This window comes from Dermacentor albipictus, chromosome 1 (genome assembly GCF_038994185.2).
Source record: "Dermacentor albipictus isolate Rhodes 1998 colony chromosome 1, USDA_Dalb.pri_finalv2, whole genome shotgun sequence".
Classification (NCBI taxonomy): domain Eukaryota; kingdom Metazoa; phylum Arthropoda; class Arachnida; order Ixodida; family Ixodidae; genus Dermacentor; species Dermacentor albipictus.
In genome coordinates, this window is record NC_091821.1 from 459,868,165 (window position 1) to 459,890,753 (window position 22,589).

The 22,589-nt window shown below is 43.2% G+C and overlaps 1 protein-coding gene and 1 long non-coding RNA gene across 2 annotated transcripts in view; one reads left to right on the forward strand and one right to left on the reverse strand.

Annotated features, from left to right (window-relative positions):
- Positions 1 to 22,589, reverse strand: part of LOC135902828 (4-pyridoxate dehydrogenase-like) — a 151,549-nt gene that overhangs the window by 70,539 nt on the left and 58,421 nt on the right. Inside the window, exons 4-5 of the mRNA XM_070531356.1 lie at positions 16,490 to 16,614; positions 16,147 to 16,314 (exon numbers count right to left, since the gene is read on the reverse strand). Of these exons, the coding sequence (XP_070387457.1) occupies positions 16,147 to 16,314; positions 16,490 to 16,614 (293 nt within the window). The remainder of the gene's footprint in view (positions 1 to 16,146; positions 16,315 to 16,489; positions 16,615 to 22,589) is intronic.
- On the forward strand, positions 705 to 14,816 carry LOC139054800 (uncharacterized). Its single transcript, XR_011511512.1, has 4 exons — positions 705 to 1,079; positions 2,533 to 2,619; positions 8,762 to 8,979; positions 14,620 to 14,816. It is a non-coding gene; the product is annotated as an uncharacterized lncRNA (long non-coding RNA).

Sequence of the window (22,589 nt, forward strand, 5' to 3'; positions counted from 1 at the left end):
TAAGTTACAACGCGCACGGAAACATCGCACACTGGACGTGTACCTCCGAGATCATGTCAACAATTTCTAATGCTACAGTAGAGGGTGACGAAAGCAACAAGTCGTTTAAAACGAAGTGACGGCGCAGGTAGCACGGGTCAATGCACGGGCAGTAGCGCAAGGCGTCGTGGGTGGGCATGGATGGGCTTCAAAACAGCTGAAAGTAGGCGGCAAACTTTCCGGAAGGGAGCAATGGGAGACTTGGCTCGCCAGCCTTGACCAGGCATGGCGGACCACACAAGCCAGTGGAGTTCTGGGCTAGGGGACCCACCCCGTCACTTTCCACACCTTTCTTTTTCTTTTTTACCAAACCTTTATAAATATATTTCTTCAAATTACAGCCCAGAGAAGGTTTCCTAAGAATGGCATGCGCGAATCTCGAAGGCCATCTTTTTACTGCCCGCATGTGGCGGAAGCTGCTGGAAATCAAAAATACGTCATACAATTTCTTTCTGCGCTAAAGTATAGCGGATAATATAAACTGCGCGATGGTTGTTTATGTATTGCAACATCTACATGCAGTTGAGCGCAACAAGGCACAAAGCGAGTGTGTGCTGGTTATTATTTTAGTCATCGCGGAGGCCAACCAAACTCCCAATTTCACAGGTAGCGCCACCCACCGCCCCGTTTCAAAGTGGTTGCTCATAGTATCCATCCACCAATCTTGTTCCCTTGTTTACATGTGCTGTCGGTCGTACGAGTTGCTACGATGTGTTTGTTTGATCGTGTTTTTTCGTTTGCTGTAATGAATTGTGACTTAGTTCGCGTGCACAAAATTGCCAAAAGATAGCTTGTGTCTCGCTGCTAACTCGCGGTATGCGTGGCGTGCCAGGCAAACGTGGACCAACGATTTTCATGCCATGGATCGCGTTCCCTTTGTCCGTGGTGGTTGTGGAGAGTTCGGTGGACGCCGCAAAGAAATGATGCGCATTATTAGCGTTCCGCAGGTCGTCCACTACGCAACTGCATGTATGCGGGAATAACTTTGCAGCTCCGGCAACTTGGAGGGCGCTTTTCGACCGCATCGTACCATTTAAAAGGTGAGTACACGCATGCTGTGCTTGCTTCTCGTGTGTGCCTAGAGTGCCTTGCGAGCGTAAGAAATCGAACTCCCACGACGACATTGACGGTGCCGATGCTTGCTGAGCGTTGGTTGACATAATTTGCTTGCGCAAGTTTATTGGCTTAATGCTAAATTGAAAGTCTTGGTGAGCGCTGCCTTCCGGTGAGAGGGATTAGGTTCGGCAACAGTCCTCATTTGCGCGAGCTGCCACTTTTCTGCTGAAGTTGGGTAATAAAGACTCATCTGCCTCTTTACCTATTCTTACTGAAATAGCGTTTCCTCTCTTACTTATGCTTCGAGGTTGTAAATAATGTCTGTTTACGCGGTTGTCGGTTTGTGAGCAGTTATTGGGAAAAAGTATAAACACCATGCAAGTGATCTTGCGCGCGACGGAGACGCGATGTAGATGGCTGTCGCGCTCGCTCGTTCCCTACAAGTCGTACCCCATGCGAGCGGTCTTGCGCGTGACGGAGACGCGATGTAGATGGCTGTCGCGCTAGCTCGTTCCGTACAAGTCGTACCCCATGCGAGCGGTCTTGCGCGCGACGGAGATGCGATGTAGATGGCTGTCGCGCTCGCTCGTTCCCTACAAGTCGTACCGCATGCGAGCGGTCTTGCGCGCGACGGAGACGCGATGTAGATGGCTGTCGCGCTCGCTCGTTCCGTACAAGTCGTACCCTATGCGAGCGACGACAATGAGAGCCGTCTCCCCGGTGTTGCCGGTATGAGGGCAGCAAATACGCGCCAAAAGTGTGCTTTATTAATTTAGTTTGCTGTGTTTTACTCAAAGGAGCAGCATAAAACATTTCTTTAATGTCTTGCAGTAGGTTCTTAACCTTGCACGTATCAAAATAGTCGTTTGCTTGTTCCGTGCAACAAGCGGTAGTACTCGACTGATGTACATCCAGTTCTGGCTTCGCGCTATTGTCTGTTCGCTCATAGCACTTCTGGGCGACGAGCGACGAATTCTAGATTTCCAGAACCAGGCGACAAAGAACGAGCGATATGTTCGCGCGACGGCCCGTTTACTCGCTCAAAGCCGTCGCGTACAAAATCTCCCTCATAGGGGTCGGGCAAAAAAATTTAAGCAATACGGCTTGCTACTACTACAGCTTACGTTTTGAGACAAGGTGTTTTGACATAACTAGAGATGACAAGGGAAAGTTGCTTAACTGATAGAAAAAAATGAATTGTTACGTAAACAAACATTTGTTTGTAATGTACTGTAGCTGTAGGTCTTAAAAATTTTATTGTCATGAAGAGGTCCCTATTATCACAATATTCATCAGTAACGTTGACCTTGTGCTCTGTTCCCACCCTGCAGTGGTGCAAACATTGTTTTTGTGACTTTTTCTGTGCTCCTTGCATGTGTTCACAATGACTTCTTTAAAGTGCCACTGCTATAAGTTAACACAGAACCTATCTTGCAGTGGCAAGGCCGTGACCAACAACAGTGTCCACGTCAGGGAGGAGCTATGGCTGCAGCAGCGCTGTGTGTAATCGGATGGTCTGGTCAGGTATGACTGAAGTGTATGTGTTCGCAAAAGTAGGATCTCGGTATCATTCGTCAATAAGTTCATGGACATATTACTCAGCAGTGCTTACTAAATAGGCTAAATATCTGCTCAACTTTATTCAACTTGCTGCTTATTTGTGTTTGTAGACATTATGTACACATTACCTTGTTCACTTTAAAACTAGACCTAACATGTCTTGAGGTTTATTTTTTCTTGCATCAATCACTTGGCTGCGCGTTACATTTTATTTTGCTTAGTACAAATTAGATCTACCTCTTGTTATTTTGTTTTATTGATTTGAAACTTTCCTGTGTTATACCTTTTATATCCACTTTTTTTTTCGTTTAGGCTACACGCTTGTGCAGTTTCTGCACACGTAAGGATTAAAAGTGTAATGGGCCAAATATGTCACAGGTCTAAGCATGCAGCATGCTTACCATTGTTTAACATTGGTATTACAATTATTGTGAGGGTTACTTGCACGAGCAAGACTAATTGAAAATAGTTGGACAAGACAGTGCACTAGACTTCAACTTAGAAGCTTTATTCAGGAAACACGCAATGAGGTCCCACCTTATGCTCAAAAATATCTGCCGACAGATGCATAAATAAATGTGCCACATGGGAGGAAACCAAATGCGCAACAAAGCCAATACTGCCCACAACAAGCCATTACAAAGCATTCAGCAGGTTCTTCTCAAGGTACAACAAACACTCCTTTATCAGTGAGTTCCAGTGAAGGAGTGCTTACACATTCATCAGCAGCCTTTGAAATGCCAAACACCAAATATTTCCTTATCTAACTGCCTGCCAAACCGTCTGAGCACTTGCTTGTTTTGAAAACACAGGTAGCATTTACGAGCACATCTTCGGCAGTGGTCAGCCAAATGGGCAGTGCCTGCTAGAGCGTTTACAGCGTTCCGGTGCTCCCTAAGCCTCTCGTTCAAGAACCTGCCCTTTTGTCCAATACAGCACTTTCTACAGGGAAGTGAAATCTTGTATACCACCCCCACATTGCAGTTAAAAGTGGGTGACATGCTCCTTAGTGCATGTACCCTGATTCCCGGCGTTGCTTACCAACCTGCACATTCTTGCGAGCTCTAGTGGCGCTGAAGAAAACACCTACACTGCACTGGTTTGCCACATTGTTTAGGTGGTGGGACACCCCATGTACAGATGGCACAGCCACAGGGCGCCCACTGGGACGTGCGTTATTGCACCGAGCAGCTGCCAGATCTGTTTTTACCTCTTTAATGAGGCTCCCAGTAATTGACACCAAGGTGTTATCGAGATATCCGGCCCTACATAAATGGCTCGCTTGGTTGCTGAGCGCTGCAGGAAACCTGGTGTACAAGATTTAACCAGAACAGCTCTCGGGCAGCTAGGAGCTATGCATCCTTTACCATGGAGTATGCCAAACGGTAGTTGAGCAAGGGCTTCTTTTTCCTAAGAGAGTATATATAATAAAGGAAAGTATGATTTAAAATTATACGAATATCGAATGATTGCAGGCGATCATCTTCTGGCAACTCATGTGTGAACTTGAGTCCTACTGAACACTGTTCGAAAACACCCACAATGTTTTTAACAGCAAAGCCAGCACAACAAAAAAGTCATTGGCACTACCACATTGCCCACTGGACGTACAGTAACGCACGTCCCAGTGGTAGCCGTGCAGCTCTGCCATACATACACAGGGTGTCCCACCGCCTAGAAGAAAGGTGGCGAACAAGTTTGGTGTGGGCATTTTTTCAGCACCGCTAACGCTCACAAGAATATGCAAGTTGGTAAACATTGCCGGGCGTCAAGGTACATGCACTAAAGAGCATGTCACCTGCTTTGTTAACTGAAATGTAGTGGTGGTATACTACATTGCCCTTCCCTGTGGAAAGTGGTATATTGAACAAACAGGTGCCTGAATGAGTGGCTTGGGGAGTACCGGAACGCTGTAAATGCTCTCACAGGCGCTGGCAACTTGGCTGATCACTGTTAAAGTACCCATATATGCTCCCCATGTTTTCATAACACACAAGTGCTCAGTCAGTTTGCCAGGCAGTTATATAGGGAAATGTTTGAGGTGTTTTGCACTTCGAAAGCTGCTGATGAATGCATAAGCACTCCATCACTGGTAACAGCTGATAAATAAGTGTTGTGTCTTCAGAAAAATTTGGTGAATGCTTTGTAATGGCTTCTTGTGGATGCTTATCAGCTTCTATGTGCATTTCGTTATCCCCTATGTGGCACATTCGTTTATGCATATGTCTCCACATTAACTGAGCATGCGGTGGCCTCTTTGCATGTTTCTTCTGAATAAAGCATGTCAGTTGAAGCCTACCGCTTTGGCTAGTCCGACTTTTATTCCGTACGCCTTGTTTGTGCTAGTAACTATGTCACAGGAGCTGTGTCAACGCCAACTAGCCCAACCTTCTCCATTAATTTCACAATATTTTTCAAGTTCCCAGAACAATGGACACGAGCTTGAATTTTTTTTAAATGGTACATGAAGGCCAGTATTCACTGTGCTGTAAGTACTACAGCAGTGAGGAGTTTTCTAGTAAGCTTGCTTTTTTTCTCTACATTTTTTAATATTTTTCTTAAGCTATACCCATTCATGCAAGTAGGCAATGTGGCAGAGTCTGTGTCCAGTTGCATCGTTTTCGACTTTGTCTATACTGCATAGACCACATAGTTGGTACATAGTTCAGTCTATTGATGCACTATCATTAAATACGCATGCAGTTTTGCACATGCAAGATTGCCTGCTCGCTATTGCTAAAGCATTTGCTGGTTATTGCTATGTTGCTCATCAAGTGAACTTGATTTCAACAGCACCACACAGAACATCTGCTTGGCAGTGGTGTAATTTTAATACTGATTATCAGCCAACAAGCTCTATGTCTACAGCTGTCCAGAAATAATTCTATTACTTTGTGTGTCTCCACATATTTGGTTAGCACAGTGGGCAGTTTTCTATTTATTCTGCTTGGTGCTGTTCAGGTGAGAATATTTTCAACTAGCAAGTGCAAAGTGTAATGCTGTCAAAAGCCTTTGATTACTGGGCAAATGAATTGAAAGCATTGTACGTAATACAAAAAGTATTTTTCACAAAATACTAGTGTTAAGAACAAGCATCATGTGCACTGCAACTCGTTGTTTTATGTTGGTATGCAGGTATCTCAAGCTAAGGGTGGTTGTGCATGTATTTTCCACATATTAGCTAATACTTTAGCTACATGAAACAGCCTATGTTCTGGCTGCTGAAGTCAAATTTGTGGTTGATGAACCTGCTTGTTTTTGCTGTGCACTTACATTTCTGTTGTTTCTTAAGGGTTGTAGCCATGTGACAACTGATGTATTGCAGCAATGTCAAAGGTAGCTTCCACCCATTATTGCTACAGTGTTCCAACAGACACTTGTCGCCGTATTTGTGCATTTTCAGAGAACCAGCCGTATCCTCTAGGTGAAATTTGTCGTGTCGTCTTGAGTTTGCCAGTCAGTTCATATAACTCTTGAGGACAAAATTTACACAGTGAAGGAAGGGAGACCATACAACATGACCAGTGATGACTGAGTATTTTGATAGAAGGAATAAAAATAACACTGAGTGTGTGCTTATATTGTGCACAAGTTCCTTCAGAAGGAAAATGTGAGTTGTAATACAAAGGCAAAAAATCACAATAAACAGTATTTGCGTAAAAAAAGGTGAATAGTCAGACTAATTTCTATCCCTTGTCATCTAGAAAGGACGCCTTTTTTCATGCATTCATAATGAGGGCTTGCTCACACGTCTTCTGGTATGCCTCTCTGATTTCTCTTGTCAATTTTTCAACCTGGGTGGAAACAGATAAACTAATTTAATCTGGCCTAAAGCCCTATTGCGGCAATGCACGGCCAAGTCAGACGAACATGCCGGTCTTCTCAGTAAAATGTGGTGATTTCTTTGGTACATATTTAGTTCCTGGCCTGTCAGCTTCCTAACATTGGAATGCAGTACACTGCCCCTAACACGCACTAGACATATTTCGTGGTATGTTTAACCAAGCGTACCTCGCTTGCCTGTTCGCTTTTCTCAGTTCACTTGTGGACTGTGCTGCATACCTGCCTACTTTATTTTTTCGCTCGAAATATGTGTGCATAGCATTCCACAAACGCATTGAGAAAGGCGTCCAGGCAAGGGAGATTTGTATAAATTACCACTAAATATGTCTTGTGTCCGTCATTAGCAGTGTAGTCTATGCCTCTGTTCATGTGTATGTTTGTTCAAATGTACAGGGTCGTCAACTCTTGGCACGAACACGACTCGGCGTGGCCACGCCCCGCGGAGTGCCAGCGTGCATGATGCAGGGGGGATGTGGAGCTTCGTGTCATCTGCTAAAGTGCGGGAGCATGCCATGCTTTAGCGGATGACACACGACATGAAGTCCCACCTCTAAGCCCCTGTGCGCCTGCGCCGCTTAGCTCCGTTTCACAGCCATGCCATGCGCGCTGGCAATCCGCGGAGTTCGGCCACTCTGCACCATCTTCGTACTAAGAATGGACGGTCTTGTACATGGGGCAGACTGGCCGGTGTATAAGCATGTGCCCAGGAGAGCATCATTATTCACTCAAGGGACAAGCATGCTCGTCCCACTTGACAATGTATTGACACAACTGGTGATGTACGCCAGATTTAGATTGTTCATATCTTTGGTTTACTTAAGGCAACCGATTGATCAACATTATCACTGAGGCATACCATTTAAAAAAGAGGGACATCTGTCAGCCAGTGCTCATTATGATTGCATTACAAAGAGGAATACTCTCGAAATGACACGGAATAGTGATCACTCTGTGCTTATTTGTTCTATTTTTATGCAAGTACTGTTTATCATGATTTTGTACATTTGTATTGCAACTTGTGCCCTTTGTCTTAAAAGATCGCTTGTGCAGTGCAAGGGCACATGCAGTATACATATTATCTTTAATTTTTGCATCAAAATTAATGTTGAATTGGTAGCTTTTGTGTCTTGTTGTCTTCTTTCGGTCGCTTGTATCACTCAAAAGGTAAACATTAACGTACACCAACTTTCTTAATTACTTGCCCGTCAGTGTTGATAAACATGAAATGTTGTTTTCAGCCAGAATATTCTTACCATTTCTCATTCCCGGTCAGCATAGTGCTAATATCCTTTGGCTTTTTATAAAGCGTGCTAATATGTATTTCTGATTAATGCAAAAGTTAGTTCTAGTTGGTGGTAGCTGCACTTGGACATCATGACAAGTGCAAGGGCACACACACACACGAAGAGACACAGTCTGAACGGGCGCTAGACATCAACTGAAGGGCTTAATGACGAAAAACAGCAACGCACATATTGCGCAAAAACCTACAAAAAGATGAAGAATGTGCAATTGTCCCTAAAGAGAATTCCGCTGCCGCTGTACTAGCGCTGTACTATTACAACAAACATTTCGAACCTGGTCGCAGTAAAAGGAGCGTGCACACCGAGTTCTGAAGTTTGAAGTTGTGACGGGACTTGGTGCATTCGTCGTTGCAGTTTAGTCATGACGAAAATATAACTGCTGAGATGAGTGAGTGGTGCGTGTGGTTTTCAGAGCCCACAAGGGAATTCACTTGTTTTCAACCATACAAGGGTAATCATACTTTCAAGGCATGTCTCCAGTGTTCTTTAGAACAAGGCCATGTAGTGTGTGATGGTGGTGGATTTTGGAGACTGGCACGCGTAAGTCTCTAGGTAACATGTGCTGCACTATTCTCCGTGTGACAGTGCAATCTTGGAGGCCTTGACGTCACTCGTTCTTGCACTGTTCTCTGCATAGCGGTGCGCCTATTTGAATCAATTGTTTCGCTTTCTCTATTAATTGCATTATTGCAAGGTTAGACTGTACGAAATTTGAGTGTTTGCTGCCCTTGAAATGGGAAAATTTTATTAGTTTAATCCTTTACACAAAAATGAATTTCTTGGTGAGGTTGGGTTTAACCCCAGTTTTTTTAAAACTTGTTCGAGGGGCAGAAATTGGAAAATATAGAGTTGCATCAGAAATTGACGGACCTAACTAACCTATATCATATTGTTTTATACAAGTGCGTTTTAGTGTTAAGAATACTGCTCAGGAAAAAAACACTTCATATCTATTGCAGGTACAGATTGGTGTGGGATTTGTGATGCCACTCAACAAGTGGCATTACATATTCAAGTCTGCTTCCAACGGAAAGTGCCCATTAGAGGTGTCATGGCACCTGTGGACACCAGTGCAAGCAGGTGAAAGCAGCCTGACTGGACAGGCCTGCCGGACAATGTGCCGCGCATCTGGGAAGCTTCTGGCAACACCTCTCGGAGAAAGTGGCTGCTTTGAAGAGTAAGTCAACTGTCACCTCATTTAAGAAATATAACTGCATATCTACAAGTTATCTGAATGAGTTAGCATTACATGATGTATACAGAGCGACAAGAAATGCCAAAGCAAGAATGAGGCAAGTGCCTATATATTATATCTTTTTCTTCTGCTGTATATGCACTGTGTCTCGACACACAATTTAAATGTCTGTGTGGGTATGAAAAGCAGCACAAGATAATTTCGGGATATGGGTTTCCAGCGAAAACCATCCACAAAGTTTCCCCCATAATCAGTTTCAATTAAAAACAATCAAGAAAGTCGGGTGGCTACACGAGCGGTTAATTTTGACAGGACCTCGATAGCTTGCATTCACCTGCTGCTCATTGTCTTAACAGAAGTGAACATTTAAGCACCTCATTGTCTTTGAAATTTCTAATGTAGACTTGGCATGCGTTATTGTAGCTTTTCACACTGCAGCGTTCATTTCACTTTTTTGAAATAATGCTTCTCAAGAAAATTGGGTTCCGACACAGCTTGGCAAATTGTATGGTCTAAAGAAGCTTTTTAAACCACCGCCTTCCAAAGTGTTGACTGTGGTCACCTGATGTGCTGCTTTACAATCTGCAGCGTTCACAGCCAAGCAATTTCAAAACACTATTCTGATTATTGGGATGTAAAAGTTATAAACAGGGATAAAGTGCCTCAGAAAGGGTGGCCAACGTTTCGTTAGGAGGACCTATCTTCTAAAAGGCTGCCTCGTCATCCTCGGCATGTTAGTTTTAAAGTGTTAGTAGAGTGACGTCACATGCAGTTGTCGGGAGTGGCTGGTTGTAAAGGGAGAGACTTGAAGGAGAATGAGCGCGGTCACCTGATGTCTGTAAGCATGATTCCTAAGACGTAGGAACAGTAGCGGGAGTGGGAATGCGGGGAGAAAAGGAGAAAAGGAGAAAAAAAGAGACACCAAGAGGGAAAGAAAGAACAAGAAAAGAAAAAGAAGGGCAAAGGAAGGTGTTGGGGAAGCAAGAGGTTAGGGAGCATTCAGGGGTGTCTTTGGCAGCATGTTCATGTGGCTTTAAAGGAGCCGGTGAGGCGGTCAGTGCTCGAGTAACAAAAACAACCCGAAAAGACATTAGTTGAAAGAATGACTTGAGTAGTATAGCAGCAATGCGTCGGATAATTTAGAAGGAGTTAAGATGGCAGTAAGGAGTCCGGAATGCAGTGCATAGGGTAGCTGGAAGGCAGCGGCATGGTCTTTCTAGGGACGTTAGTCCCAGTAGCTCAATGTAGGTGTCGTCACAGCGGTATGCAGAAGTGGCGATACCCTGTGTGGCTGAGGCACCGAAGAAGGTATCCTGGCGCCTGGGACTTTGGAATATGTTGGTGAGGGTGTTTCGAAAAAATATAATAAAGAACGGACAAATATGGGGGTGAACTGAAACTGGAATAACAAATAAGAGGGTGGCATGAGCAAAAGCGGGCGGAAACAGATGTACATGGGAAAACATATTTATGCTAACATATTTATGGGGATTCTACAGACTTTCTATTGCACTGCACTGACAGGCCCCACACATACCTACGATACATAGACGACATATTCATAATATGGTGACATGGTCAAGACAGCCTAGATAAATATGTAGGATTTCTCAATTCTTTTCACCCAACAATAAAATTCACATCAAAATCTTCAATGGAGCGCATAAACTTTCTGGACACAACAATATACATTGACACTGGGACACTAATGACAATGCTGTATGGAAACCTTTTGACAAACAACAATACCTTGAATATACAAGCCACCATCAAGCCACATTGCAAAGAAGGCATATTTAAAGGCCAAGTACATGGCTACGTCACATGTGTGTTGAAAACCAAGACTACATAGATAGACTTGATCACTTTAAAGAAACCCTATCAAACGGGAACCACCCAATGAGTGCCCTTCAGAAAGCCTGCACCGATGCAACCAAACTTGACTGAGCCGAGGTGCTCAAGCCGCACCCTAGGATCACAAGAACAGCGCCTCTTCTTACTGCTAAATTCTCAAACACACTCCCAAACATGAACAACATCCTCAATAAATACTACCCAATTCTCCCCAGCAACCAGAAACAAGATTTTTCCTGCCCTGCCCAGAGTAGTCTTGAGATCCAACACTATAATATTAAGGACATTCTTGTACGTGCCAAACTAAAAACAACAAACTTAGGAACCAGTCCCTGTGGCTGCCCGGGTGCTCTACATGCAAACATATTTAATCTACTACTACAGTAATAAGTACAGCATCAAATTACTCAAACAAGGTAACTTCGAGTTTCATCTGCACATCAAGCAATGTTGTCTACTGTCTAGAATGTGCCACTTGTAGCAAATAATACATAGGTGACACAGGAAAAAAAATTCATAAAAGACTGAACGGTCATCGCACAGATACAAAACAATTTACCTAAAGCAGTAGCCAGCCATTTCAATGAACATGTAATATGTGACAAAGCAAGGCTCTATAGACTACAAATTTCCGCTCACCTTGCCAGAGGAAATATACGGAATCATACCTCATACACAAGTTTAAATGCCTACATCCAATGGAAATCAATTTAACACATAGCAACTTAGAATCTTTAAAAACTTTAAAGCTGTAACTTAAATCGGAAAGCCTCATGTCATCAACCAAGGCACAAAACACATTGTGCCACCAGCTAAACTTAATTCTTAACCTCACCTATTTCACCGTTTCTAATTTTTACCTGCTTACTACTCAATTTATTATATTCTTTCATGTTTTAATGTTTATATCAACTGTATGACCCTTTTTCCCATGTACACCTGCCTCCGCCCACTTTTGCTCATGTAATCCTGCTATTTGATATTCCACTTTCAGTTCCTCCCTTTTGTCTGTTTTCTATCATATTTTTTTAACACCCTCACCACCACAATCCAAAATCCCAGATGCCAGGATACCTTTTTCTGCGCATCAGTCACACAGGGTATCACCAGCTCTATATACCACTGTGACGACACCTGCGTTGAGCTACTGAGGCTGACATCCCTAAAACACCATGCCTCTGCCTGCCAGCTACCACATGCATTGCATCCCAGACTCCTTGTCGCCATCTTAATTTTTTCAACATTACCCAACGCATTGCTGCTATGCTACTAAAGTCATTCCTTCAACTGATGTCTTTTGGGGTCTTTTCTGTTACTCGCACACTGACCGCCTGACCAGATCTTCTAAAACGGCAGAAACATGCCGCCAATGACATTCCTGAATGCTCCCTAACCCCTCACTTCCTTAACACGCTCCCATGCCCTTCTTTTTCTTGTCTTTCTTTTTTTGCCTCTTGGCATCTCTTTTTTTCTCCTTTTCTTTCGTTTCTTTTCTCGCCGCCTTCCTATTCTCACGGTCTTGTGCCCTCGTCTTAGGAACCATGCTTACAGACGTCAGACGACAGCGCCCATTCTCTTTAAAGTCTCTCCCTTTACAACCAGCTGCCACTGACAACAACTGCACGTGAAGGTCACCCTACTAGTCCTTTAAAACTAATATGCCAAGGCTGACCAGGCCACTTTTGACGAAGATAGCTCCTATCGAATCATTGGCCAGCCTTTCTGAGGCACCTCATCCAAGTTTATAACCTTCATACCACAGTGTGCTATTCCATCTGTCAGCCGCTTTCTTGATTTTAAATGTTCTGATTATTGAAGTTTGTAAGACATGGCCTATCAGCACTTTCGGCATACTTTCAGTGATCTCATTTTATTTAAGCATAAGAATGAGGAAAGAACTGCTACACAAAGAAAGCACCTCATACATTATTCGCATGTACGCTCTGATCTGCATAGCTGATCTTGTTCTACGCAAAGCATCCTAAAATTTTCATGCCTCTCGTCGGTGCCAAGAAAAGCAAGGTGCTGGGCATCATGCGGAATTCCAGCGCTTTCCGGCAGCCTGGATTAGAAAGGACTGTATAGTGTAACTGTAACTGGCATTCTTCTGCCAAGATTCAATTGTTTTATGGATCGAAGTACTAGGTACTCTTGTAGTCGCATCAACACTCTGCCGAAGATTTCATTTCCTACAGAAATATGTTTTTTTTAAACAGACGAGCATGAAAAATTGCTGTGTATTACGTTAAGATGCTTCTTTAGGCTTCTTTTACATTGAAGATGTAGGTTAGCTTAGCAAAGTAGCAATATAGAGATTGAAAAGTAGAAAAAAAATGGCAGATCCCATGCACTGTGAGAATCGATGTACACGAAGCTCACATTGTTTGCTTTGATTGACAATAATTAACGGTGATGTTAGTAGCAAGTTTGTAATTTTTTCAGCGTTTAGTCCAATACGAAAGTGGCAAGTTGATGTTAAGCGTTACCTTGCATGCACCACTTCTGTTTGTCTGCATAGTCCACAGAACACACAGAGAGATGTGTTTGCTTGAGGCGTTGTTGCGAGTCATTGTTCATAATCTCTGAGAGGGATTTGAGCGTTGTCATTGCCTCACATGGCGCACCGTATCATGGGAGAAATATTAAACTTTAATTGAAATATGAGGCTGTGCATACTTCAATTAGGTATTGTAATTGTATGTATACATAAGTTCGCGGTCTGCACTACATTTCACTGCATAGCGAAGACGCTCCTGTTCTGTGTGACACTTCTTTCTAGTCTGGGTGACCTCGACGTCGAGTGCACGCCTTGCTGGCGCGTGTTAATGGGCTCCTTCTACATACATGGGCAACACACTGTTGAGATTCCAGCTCAAAGCGTTCTCTTCAGACTAAGGACGATTCTAATGTTTACACTATCGCAGCCCAGCATCTGCATTTTTCTCGCATAGAAATTAAAACCAGCAAAGCACGCGCAATACACACTAACGGTGAAATGCTGGGGCAGCAGCGCCGGTCAGGATGTGCAGAGGTGAGCGCCATCTGGTAATGTTGCAAGAAATCCAACGGCACGCATGACAAGACCATAGCAGCTGCAGCGCCCGTAATGTTGGGAGAAGAGGCGAAAAATGCTTCACTTTAAAACATTAGTTGCCATCATTTGCAGCTAAATAAAGCTTGCAAGCCAGCCATTATACAGCTTTTATATGAAATCTTTTATGCCTATATGGCAAATGCTAAAGTTACGACTTCCTCACCAACTGCACGAGCAACAAGTAAAGCTAACAAATGATAGAATGGACAAACCAGACAGCTTGCACCTTGCAGCTCTCCTGCATGCGTTAGAGACAGTGTAGCCAAATTGTGGCTCTCCGAATTTGACAGGAATTTGGGTGGTCGAAGAGCAGACAAATTATGCAAAATCAGAAGCCAAATATCCACCCCATAAGGCTTTGAGTACAGCTCCCTTGTGTCTAAATTTTGCAGTTAAGCCAACCTCCAGATGAGAAGAGACGTGGCTTTGGCAAAAAACATACAAAAATTCCATGTAAATCTGCAAAACAATGTGATGCATGTGTATGCATTCTCACTGCAAATAAACCTGGGCTGGCTTGCACCCTGGGTAGCATGTTTTGTGTGTGACATTTGCTGCATTTTGTTATCTGAAACTTTTTTTGAAGTGATTAGAGCAGATTTTCTTCATTCACTTATTGCTAGAAATCATTGGAAAAACAATTTACTTATATATTTATTGCACTCTCCTTTTAGACTGCCTGGAGAAATATAGAAGTGACCATCCAATGATGCCACCTGCACCACATCCGGAGAACCACCTTGCTTCCCTGCGAAAGCACCATTGGAGCTTTCTTTTACACAAGCAGGACGCCAGGGCAAGCGAGTAGAAAAGTAAATACAGTACAAGTCCAGTGATGCTTTTTCAATAAACTGTGATGATATGCTATGTAGTATGGTGCTTTACAGATTGATTCTTTTTGGCATGAAAATAGCCACATCTTGGCAACATGTATATACAGACTGTACACTTCACAAGACTCAACAACACATAAAGATAGCCCGTCATGAGCTTCCGAATAGGAATGGCTGCTCCTTCAATTCATCACACAACTTGCCTTTGACGTCCTGCGCCCATGATGATATCCAACCCAGTGCCCACCGCGCCACCCATCACCCACCGTGCCACCCAGCACCCGCCGTGCCACCCAGCACCCGCCGTGCCCAGCAACCACCATGCCGCCCAGCACCCACCGTGCCACCCGTCACCCACCATGTCACCCAGCACCCACCATGCCACCCGTCACCCAGCATGCCACCCAGCACCCAGCATGCCACCCGTCACCCAGCATGCCACCCACTACCATAATCCACCATGATGATGGATGATGGATTCCACTATGCCCAGCATCGGGCAAATTTTCAATAGGGTCGTCTGTAAAACAAAAATGTAACCGTTTCTTTGTTTGTAATGAATAAACTTGATTTGATTTGATTTGATTTGAACTCATTTCTGGTAACTGGCTATCTGATTTTGTACATTTGACATATCACCTCCTCGCACTGTATAAGTGCTGCGAATATTTCGAAGATCATTCACACTTCCTTTCTTGTCAAATGTACCAGTGCTGCCTTTGTTGCCAACAGGACGCTGGCAGCATTAACTTAGCGAACAAAAAATCGCTCGCTATATATAACCACCGCCTACACGTGCCCATGTAAGGCCTTGCTATCTAAGCACTACGCAATTAAACAATGAACGGAACGTAAGCATTCCGAGTGCAGGAAATATACGCCTTCAAGTGCATATTTCCTTTTTTAATAAATATAAATATTCTATGCCTTCCTTCTCACGAGGTGTCGGGTGCCTGTGCCGTCAGATACTTGCCGGGAAAGTGGGTCGATGCTGGAGTCAAGCGCAAATGTACACTGGGCTGATTCCTGACACGGCATAATGAAAACACAGATTAACACGGCTGCAGTGTGATGCGCCGATAGAGCGAATCGACACGTAGGGGCTATGGTCGAACACGCTTTGCAAATAAGCAGCGTCATCGCCGTTAAAAGTAATCCTATTACTTACGTTTCTCTTCACAATATTTCAACGTGTCCGTTGAGTCTGCGTATTTTTTACAAAGGTCGAAGCGTTCCACTTTTCTAGAGACAAGACCAATCTACACAAGTCTCAGGACATTTTATATGGACATGTTATTGTTCTTTACACACAGGACCGACGGTAGCATGAGGTGAATATCAGCGATCGAGGTCAAACCGTCCTCTTACCCCAAGAGACTCGAGATGTTCTCGAGGTCCTATGGCTGAAAGCATCAGTAGCTGAGGAGAGTCTATGGCTCCAGCGCAGAGAATTACTTCTTTCTTTGCCCGAACGGTGTCTGTTCCGAGGTCACGCTTGTACTCCACTCCTACAGCGGTTGCCCCTTCGAAAAGAACCTGCGAAAGCCGCACACTTAAGATGCTCGCATGTTATTTCTGACTTGAGTAAAATAAAAGCAATGAATAGTTTTTGCTTCAGACCAAACGATGATTTAGTTAGTTTGCATGCCGTGTAAAACAATGTAATCATAATGTTTGCACGCAAAAACAAGAATTAAAAATTTTCTCTTACCTTCGTCACATGCGAATAAAGTGCGACATCGAAATTTTTTCTTCTGCGGACATCGTTTGTGATAAACGATCTACTACAACTCCCTCGCTCTCCGTTCCTTATGTTGTTTTGTACGCGTGAAAAGCCTGTAAACATAGTGCAGAAATATTAAAGAGGCAGTCGGAACAAGTACGCTAAATTGAATGAAGGTATTTTGCCAGACAAGCAGATAGGCATAAGTGTGCAATGCAGGTGGACAGTAACTGGTTGTTGCACAGTGCCCGATTACTAACTAATACAAAATAAAAAGTGACTAAGTGGGTCTTAAGAAAACTGCTCACTAATGCATTCTAAGCACACTTTTTCATAGTTGAATATGACCCGTAAATTTTTACATTTACGTGGCTATCCGCCTGTAAACGCTAAATGGTGAAATATTTTATCAACAAACCACGCTATTTTCATAACACGTTCAATGTACATGCAAAATAACAGACCACAGTGATCACCCAGCTTTGTGTCTTCATCGCTGACGATTTAAATAGAAATACTTCTAACTTCTTAGCATTTTCTCAATAATATGGTATGCTAAATTCAATATGCTAGCGAGCTTCACAGGAAGATGCGTGCGAGTTGTGATTAAGAGTGGTAGTGCAAGGAATGTCGCCGAAGCCAACGTTTCGACCAAGACACTTGTTCTTGTGAGGGCATCAAACTGTAAACACGCTCACGTTTAATAACCTTACCTTTAGAGAAAATTCAAGACATTTGTTTGCCAAGTCTTTCCGCTTTTTTGTCTGTAGAGAATGCAGGGGCAGCGCCTGAGCATCTTGGTGACGTCACACTTTCCTGCATCCATGCCTGTGTAACACTTCGCACGACTAATGTCTCCAGCTGTCACAAAGTTACGCTTTGCCTTATTCACCGAGCTTGCGCAGGATCACTTCGAGCTTACACGTAGTCGTAGAATGCTTTACCAAGTCTGTCGAATATTGTGTTTCACGTTCACGTCATCATTTTGTAAGATATGTGCCGACGAGAAAAACTGATATTACTGCAAAATGCAGTATAGCGCTTGGTAAAGAATGGCACGAATACCCCGAAGAAATGTAACGTAAGCACCGTTGTATAGGGTATGATACTTGTTTACAACTATTGGTACGAAGAGAGCGCGAGACGAAACAAGCTTGCGGCATGCGAAATGCTGGTCTACAGAAAAGTGTAAACTATCAATATACCAAGGAATGATTTAAAATAACAGAATGACTATTACATAACGCCAGCTAATTGCATTTGACTTCAAAACAAAACCAGAGTTTTAACGTTATTGTTTCCAATAGGAACGCTAAATATAGCACAAATTCGTGATTTGAATGGTCTCTTGTAACCGAAACCCGTTCCAAAGTTGCTCCTCTTGGGTATACTTCGTACGGGGCTTGTTTTTATGTTTACCCGCACATATGGACAATGTTTTGGAAGATATTTTACGTGATTTCAGCTCCCCTGCTTGCATCTTAGTGGTATTCAAATCGGCGACCACGTCTGTAGGGTTGCTCATTCGAGAACCTTTTTTAGCTCCATCATTGATACAATCTTTGTATCAAACATGCGAAGGACGGGTACGTTTGGCAGTCCTCAAGACCTATTTTCAGCACAAGGCACTATGCCGATAGTCACGGTATTGTCTTTTGAGACGGTTTATTCCCTCAATCTTTTCATCTTTTCGGTACATTATCTTCAAGCGACAGTTCATTCGGCACGCCGGTATTGCATATATCTTGATAGAGTGATGAATGTCATTTTTACGCTGCTCTGCATCCTCATAGGGCACCTTCGTGCTATATGCCAACTTTTTCTACGGAAGTTGATTTATGACACATTACCCAATTATATTTACATTAGAAAGCATAATGAAACATTCGACACCCTTCCCCGGTTTTAAAGATATTTCTCGTATATGAAGAATATTCGTCAATCTTGGTTTAAATCTACTAGAAAAGATAGCTTCCTGAAAGGTGAATAGGTAGGAAGTGCTGCGTCTCTGTTCGCGTACACGTAGCTAATATTTTGGCACATATTTCCTATGATAATGCAACAATTTGCAGATTCTAATCATAAGTACAAGCGTATGAGGCGGTTCACTTCTTTGCATCTTGTCTGGCTCGGCCCATTATAGTCATCGTTGTAACCAAGTTCCCGGCGAGCCTCTAAAAACAAGTTGCTTGCCTTTGTATGCGAACTAGGGAAAGTGACAGGGACTTCCCCACTTTTGCCATGGTATCCTGTAAAAGTACGATCAGCCAGTTCATGCAGTGCCTAAATGTGATCCTTAGTGAACAGAAACACATTACCAAATGGGGGCACAAAAATGTTAGATCTGCAATGACACGGTGTGAACTTTTCACGTTTGTCGTTGTTTTCTCTGGCACACTATGTGGAACAAAGCATATTAAGAATTAGGACAAGGACGAGCTGAGACTGGAGAGTAAGTAGCACTCCCAGGCAACTAGAAGCCTGACAAGGCAGATCAATATTTGTCCCCAGAACTTTCCACGTACTGCACCTTTATCCATACTCATTAGGCTTATCTAGTCTAGACAGGACTGTAGGTATCGAGAGAGTCAAGTCATGGGTATATTGGGAATACTGTAAGTAGGGAAGCGCCAGAAAACCTTGCACAGCAGGCCATTATACTGTATGTTCAGAAGAGCCTTACGCAAATATGGCATCTTGAATACTATCACCGAGGTATCTTTGCATCAATAAAGTTCAACAGCATTACTCGAACTCTTCTTCAGTTGACTATGCCTATGTCACCATCAAAAGTCGTCAAAGTTCCTGTAGTATTTCGAGTGATAGAGCAACATCGCCGTTTTCTTCACACTGTCGTAATTATGTGCTCCAGTTAGGATTTTCCCAGACCACAAGCTTCGACGATCTCATCTAAGAAACTTTTCTTCTCATAAACCGGAAAACTAGCTGTTTACACAAATGAATGCTTTAGCTTCGCTTCCTTTTGTTGGAGCCATGTGTTGAGCTTGCAAAATATGGTTAATGCGTAAAACGTCCTGAATTGGAGTTGATGCTGTGAGCATGCTTTTTTCGCGTCTGTGCTGCCGCATTTGCTAAACTTAGAGTTGGAAGAAAATAACGCTCCAAAATGCAAGAGCAAACTATGGAAGGCTGTGCACACATATGTCTTCATAGGATACTATAGGCATAACCAGAATTGAAACAGAATATCACATGCACTAAGTGAACACCGCACATGCTTTCCGTGTTCCGCTGGGGATGCGTTGCTGGAGTTGACGCTCTGTATAAGCTCGGAAAAAGAGGGAAGTAGAATACATATTCTGGCATTTTACATTACAAAACCTCTACATGAACCTGAGGCACGTCGTACTGGGGGACTGTCGATAAATTTTGACCACCTCAGCTTCATTACCGTGCAGACAGTTCACGGTATAGGGGCGTTTTTGCTCTTCGCCCCCATTAAAATGGTAGCACAGTAACGAATCGAACCCATGAGCTCGTGCTTAGCAGCGCGACGCCATCGCCAAGAAGCCACCACGGTGGATGGGAAGAGGGGGAGATACGAAAGAAAGTGGAAAGCCTGAGTAGAGAACAAGAACGAAGATTCTTTGCTATCATCATCATCACCATCAGCCTGGCTACGCCCACTGCAGGGCAAAGGCCTCTCATATTTATCAAACTACCCCGGTCATGTGCTAATTGTGGATTTTAATGGAGGTTCCCTTAAAAATGAATTAGACTGTCTATAGAAAGTCTCTAGACTTTTCATAGACGACTTTGCCTTTCTATAGATTTGGACTTTTGTTGATACAAAGTCAATGACTGCCTATAGATGAAAGTCGATAAAGCTTTTATTTCTTTTTGTCTATTCGCAGTCTATAGACGGTCCATAGAAAAAAGTCGATATGGTGTTTGTTTCTTTTTTGCTACTTCCCCACAACAAGCAGCTATAGACGAAAGTCGATAGTCTCTATATATTTTTATCTATTGTTTGTCTGTAGACTTTCTATAGACGAAAATCCATAAGATTTCTATATCTTTTTTCTATTTGCAATGTATAGTCGGCCAATAGAAACAAGTCGATAAAGTATTGGTTTCTTTTTTGCCTACATCCCCTCTATAGACTACCTATAGACGAAAGTCGATAAGGTTTCTATTTTTTTTGGTCAATTCGCAGTCTATAGACGGTCTATAAAAAAACTCGATATGGTGTTTGTTTCTTTTCTGTCTACTTACCCACAACTGACACCTATAGGTGAAAGTCTATACAGTCTCTATTTACCTGTTTCTATTGTTTGTCTATATACTTTCTATAGACGTAAGTCGATAAGATTTATATTTCTTTTTGTCTATATGTGTATATATTTCTGTGCGAGCGGACACTCGAGTCACATTGCCTATAATCGCGGGCTTCTTCATGCTCGGACAAACACTTCTATGGAGCACTTGTTGAGCAACGGAAAGCTGTATCGGAAGTTTCTATTGTTGGTCTACAATTTTATCGCAGAGAACGTTCACCTAATTAAAATAATTGAGAAATTAATTAACACCACTTATCTAATCAAGGGAATGCAAAAAAAACATAATGAGTATCTCCAAGCGATGGCAAACAGCATTACCATGGTTCTCTCCACCTAAGTAGCACTTGAATATTTTAAAGTCTGGCTCAGATTAAGTGAAACACCCTGTACACTTCTTTGCAATTCGAATTATTTCCATGGTTTCCTATATCACCGCAGGTGAAGGCCATAGGGTGGGACTTCACCAACGGTCCTGTTAACTTGTGGGAACAGCCCGTATACCGATTGTGGTAAGGCGTGACATGAAGTACAAAACAGCCGATGGTGTAAAATTCTTATTGCTTCAGGTTTACATGCCGTCTATAGATTGGTAATATACAAATATGGTTAATCTGGGATCTACTCGTGCACGCTGTAACCAAGTGCAGGTATCGGTGGATAATACGGAGCTGCGTTTGATATAAGCCACTGAAGTTGTATACTGCTGCGATTGCTGTAGAGCATATTTGTAAACTTTAGTATACACATAGTGTATACCTCCACGTTTGTTGACCACATGATAAGATCTACGTAGTCGCTCTCGGCAATCCCAAGACTCTCTTCACAGTTGTCATAGCATGACTTTTGCGGCAGTAGAATAAAGAAAGCAAAACGATGATCCATTCCAAACAGGCAGCAAGCTAACAGCACGGATACACGTAATGTTTGTAGCTGACAACACGAACTTTGTGAGTGCGCGATAAACCGATTTCGCGCATGTGGTGTGCGGGTTGTGTGCCGTCCGATTCTCAGATACTTTTCACATTAGCTTCATATCTAGGCTGCACCACTAACATCGGGTGGTTTTTCGTTGACTGATATCCTGCACTATAAACTCATCAAAGTGTATCATTCACCTAAAATATGTGCCAAATTCTCTGAGCCCACCCAGTATTTCGTAGGTGGTATGCCCGCACGCCCTCGCATATGAGTGCCTCATTGCTGTACTGATTGCTTTGACCTCTCATCGGAACGGTAAATTAGTAGTAACATACGTGCGGGCATCACATTTGGCGGTACGCTGGAAGAAATGCTAGAAATGCGCTGTAAAACTCATCGTCGCTGTCGATAATGCAAGTGCCTGATGGGCCCTGTGCCTGAAGGGATACCAAAAGAGTTCTACTCAAATTGAGGACGACGCAACGAGCTATGGAAAGAAGAATGATAGGTGGAACGTTAAGGGATAAGAAAAGGGCAGATTGGGTCAGGGAACAAACGCGAGTTAATGACATCTTAGTTGAAATCAAGAAAAAGAAATGGGCATGGGCAGGACATGTAATGAGGAGGGAAAATAACCGATGGTCATTAAGAGCCACAGAATAGATTCCAAAGGAAGGGAAGCGTAGCAGAGGGCGGCAGGAAGTTAGGCGGGCGGATGAGATTAAGAAGTTTGGAGGGACAACATGGCCACCATTAGTACATGACCCGGATAGTTGGAGAAGTATGGGAGAGGCATTTGCCCCGCAGTGGGCGTAACTAGGCTGATGATGATGATGATGATGAGGATGACTATGTTTTAACTTGATACT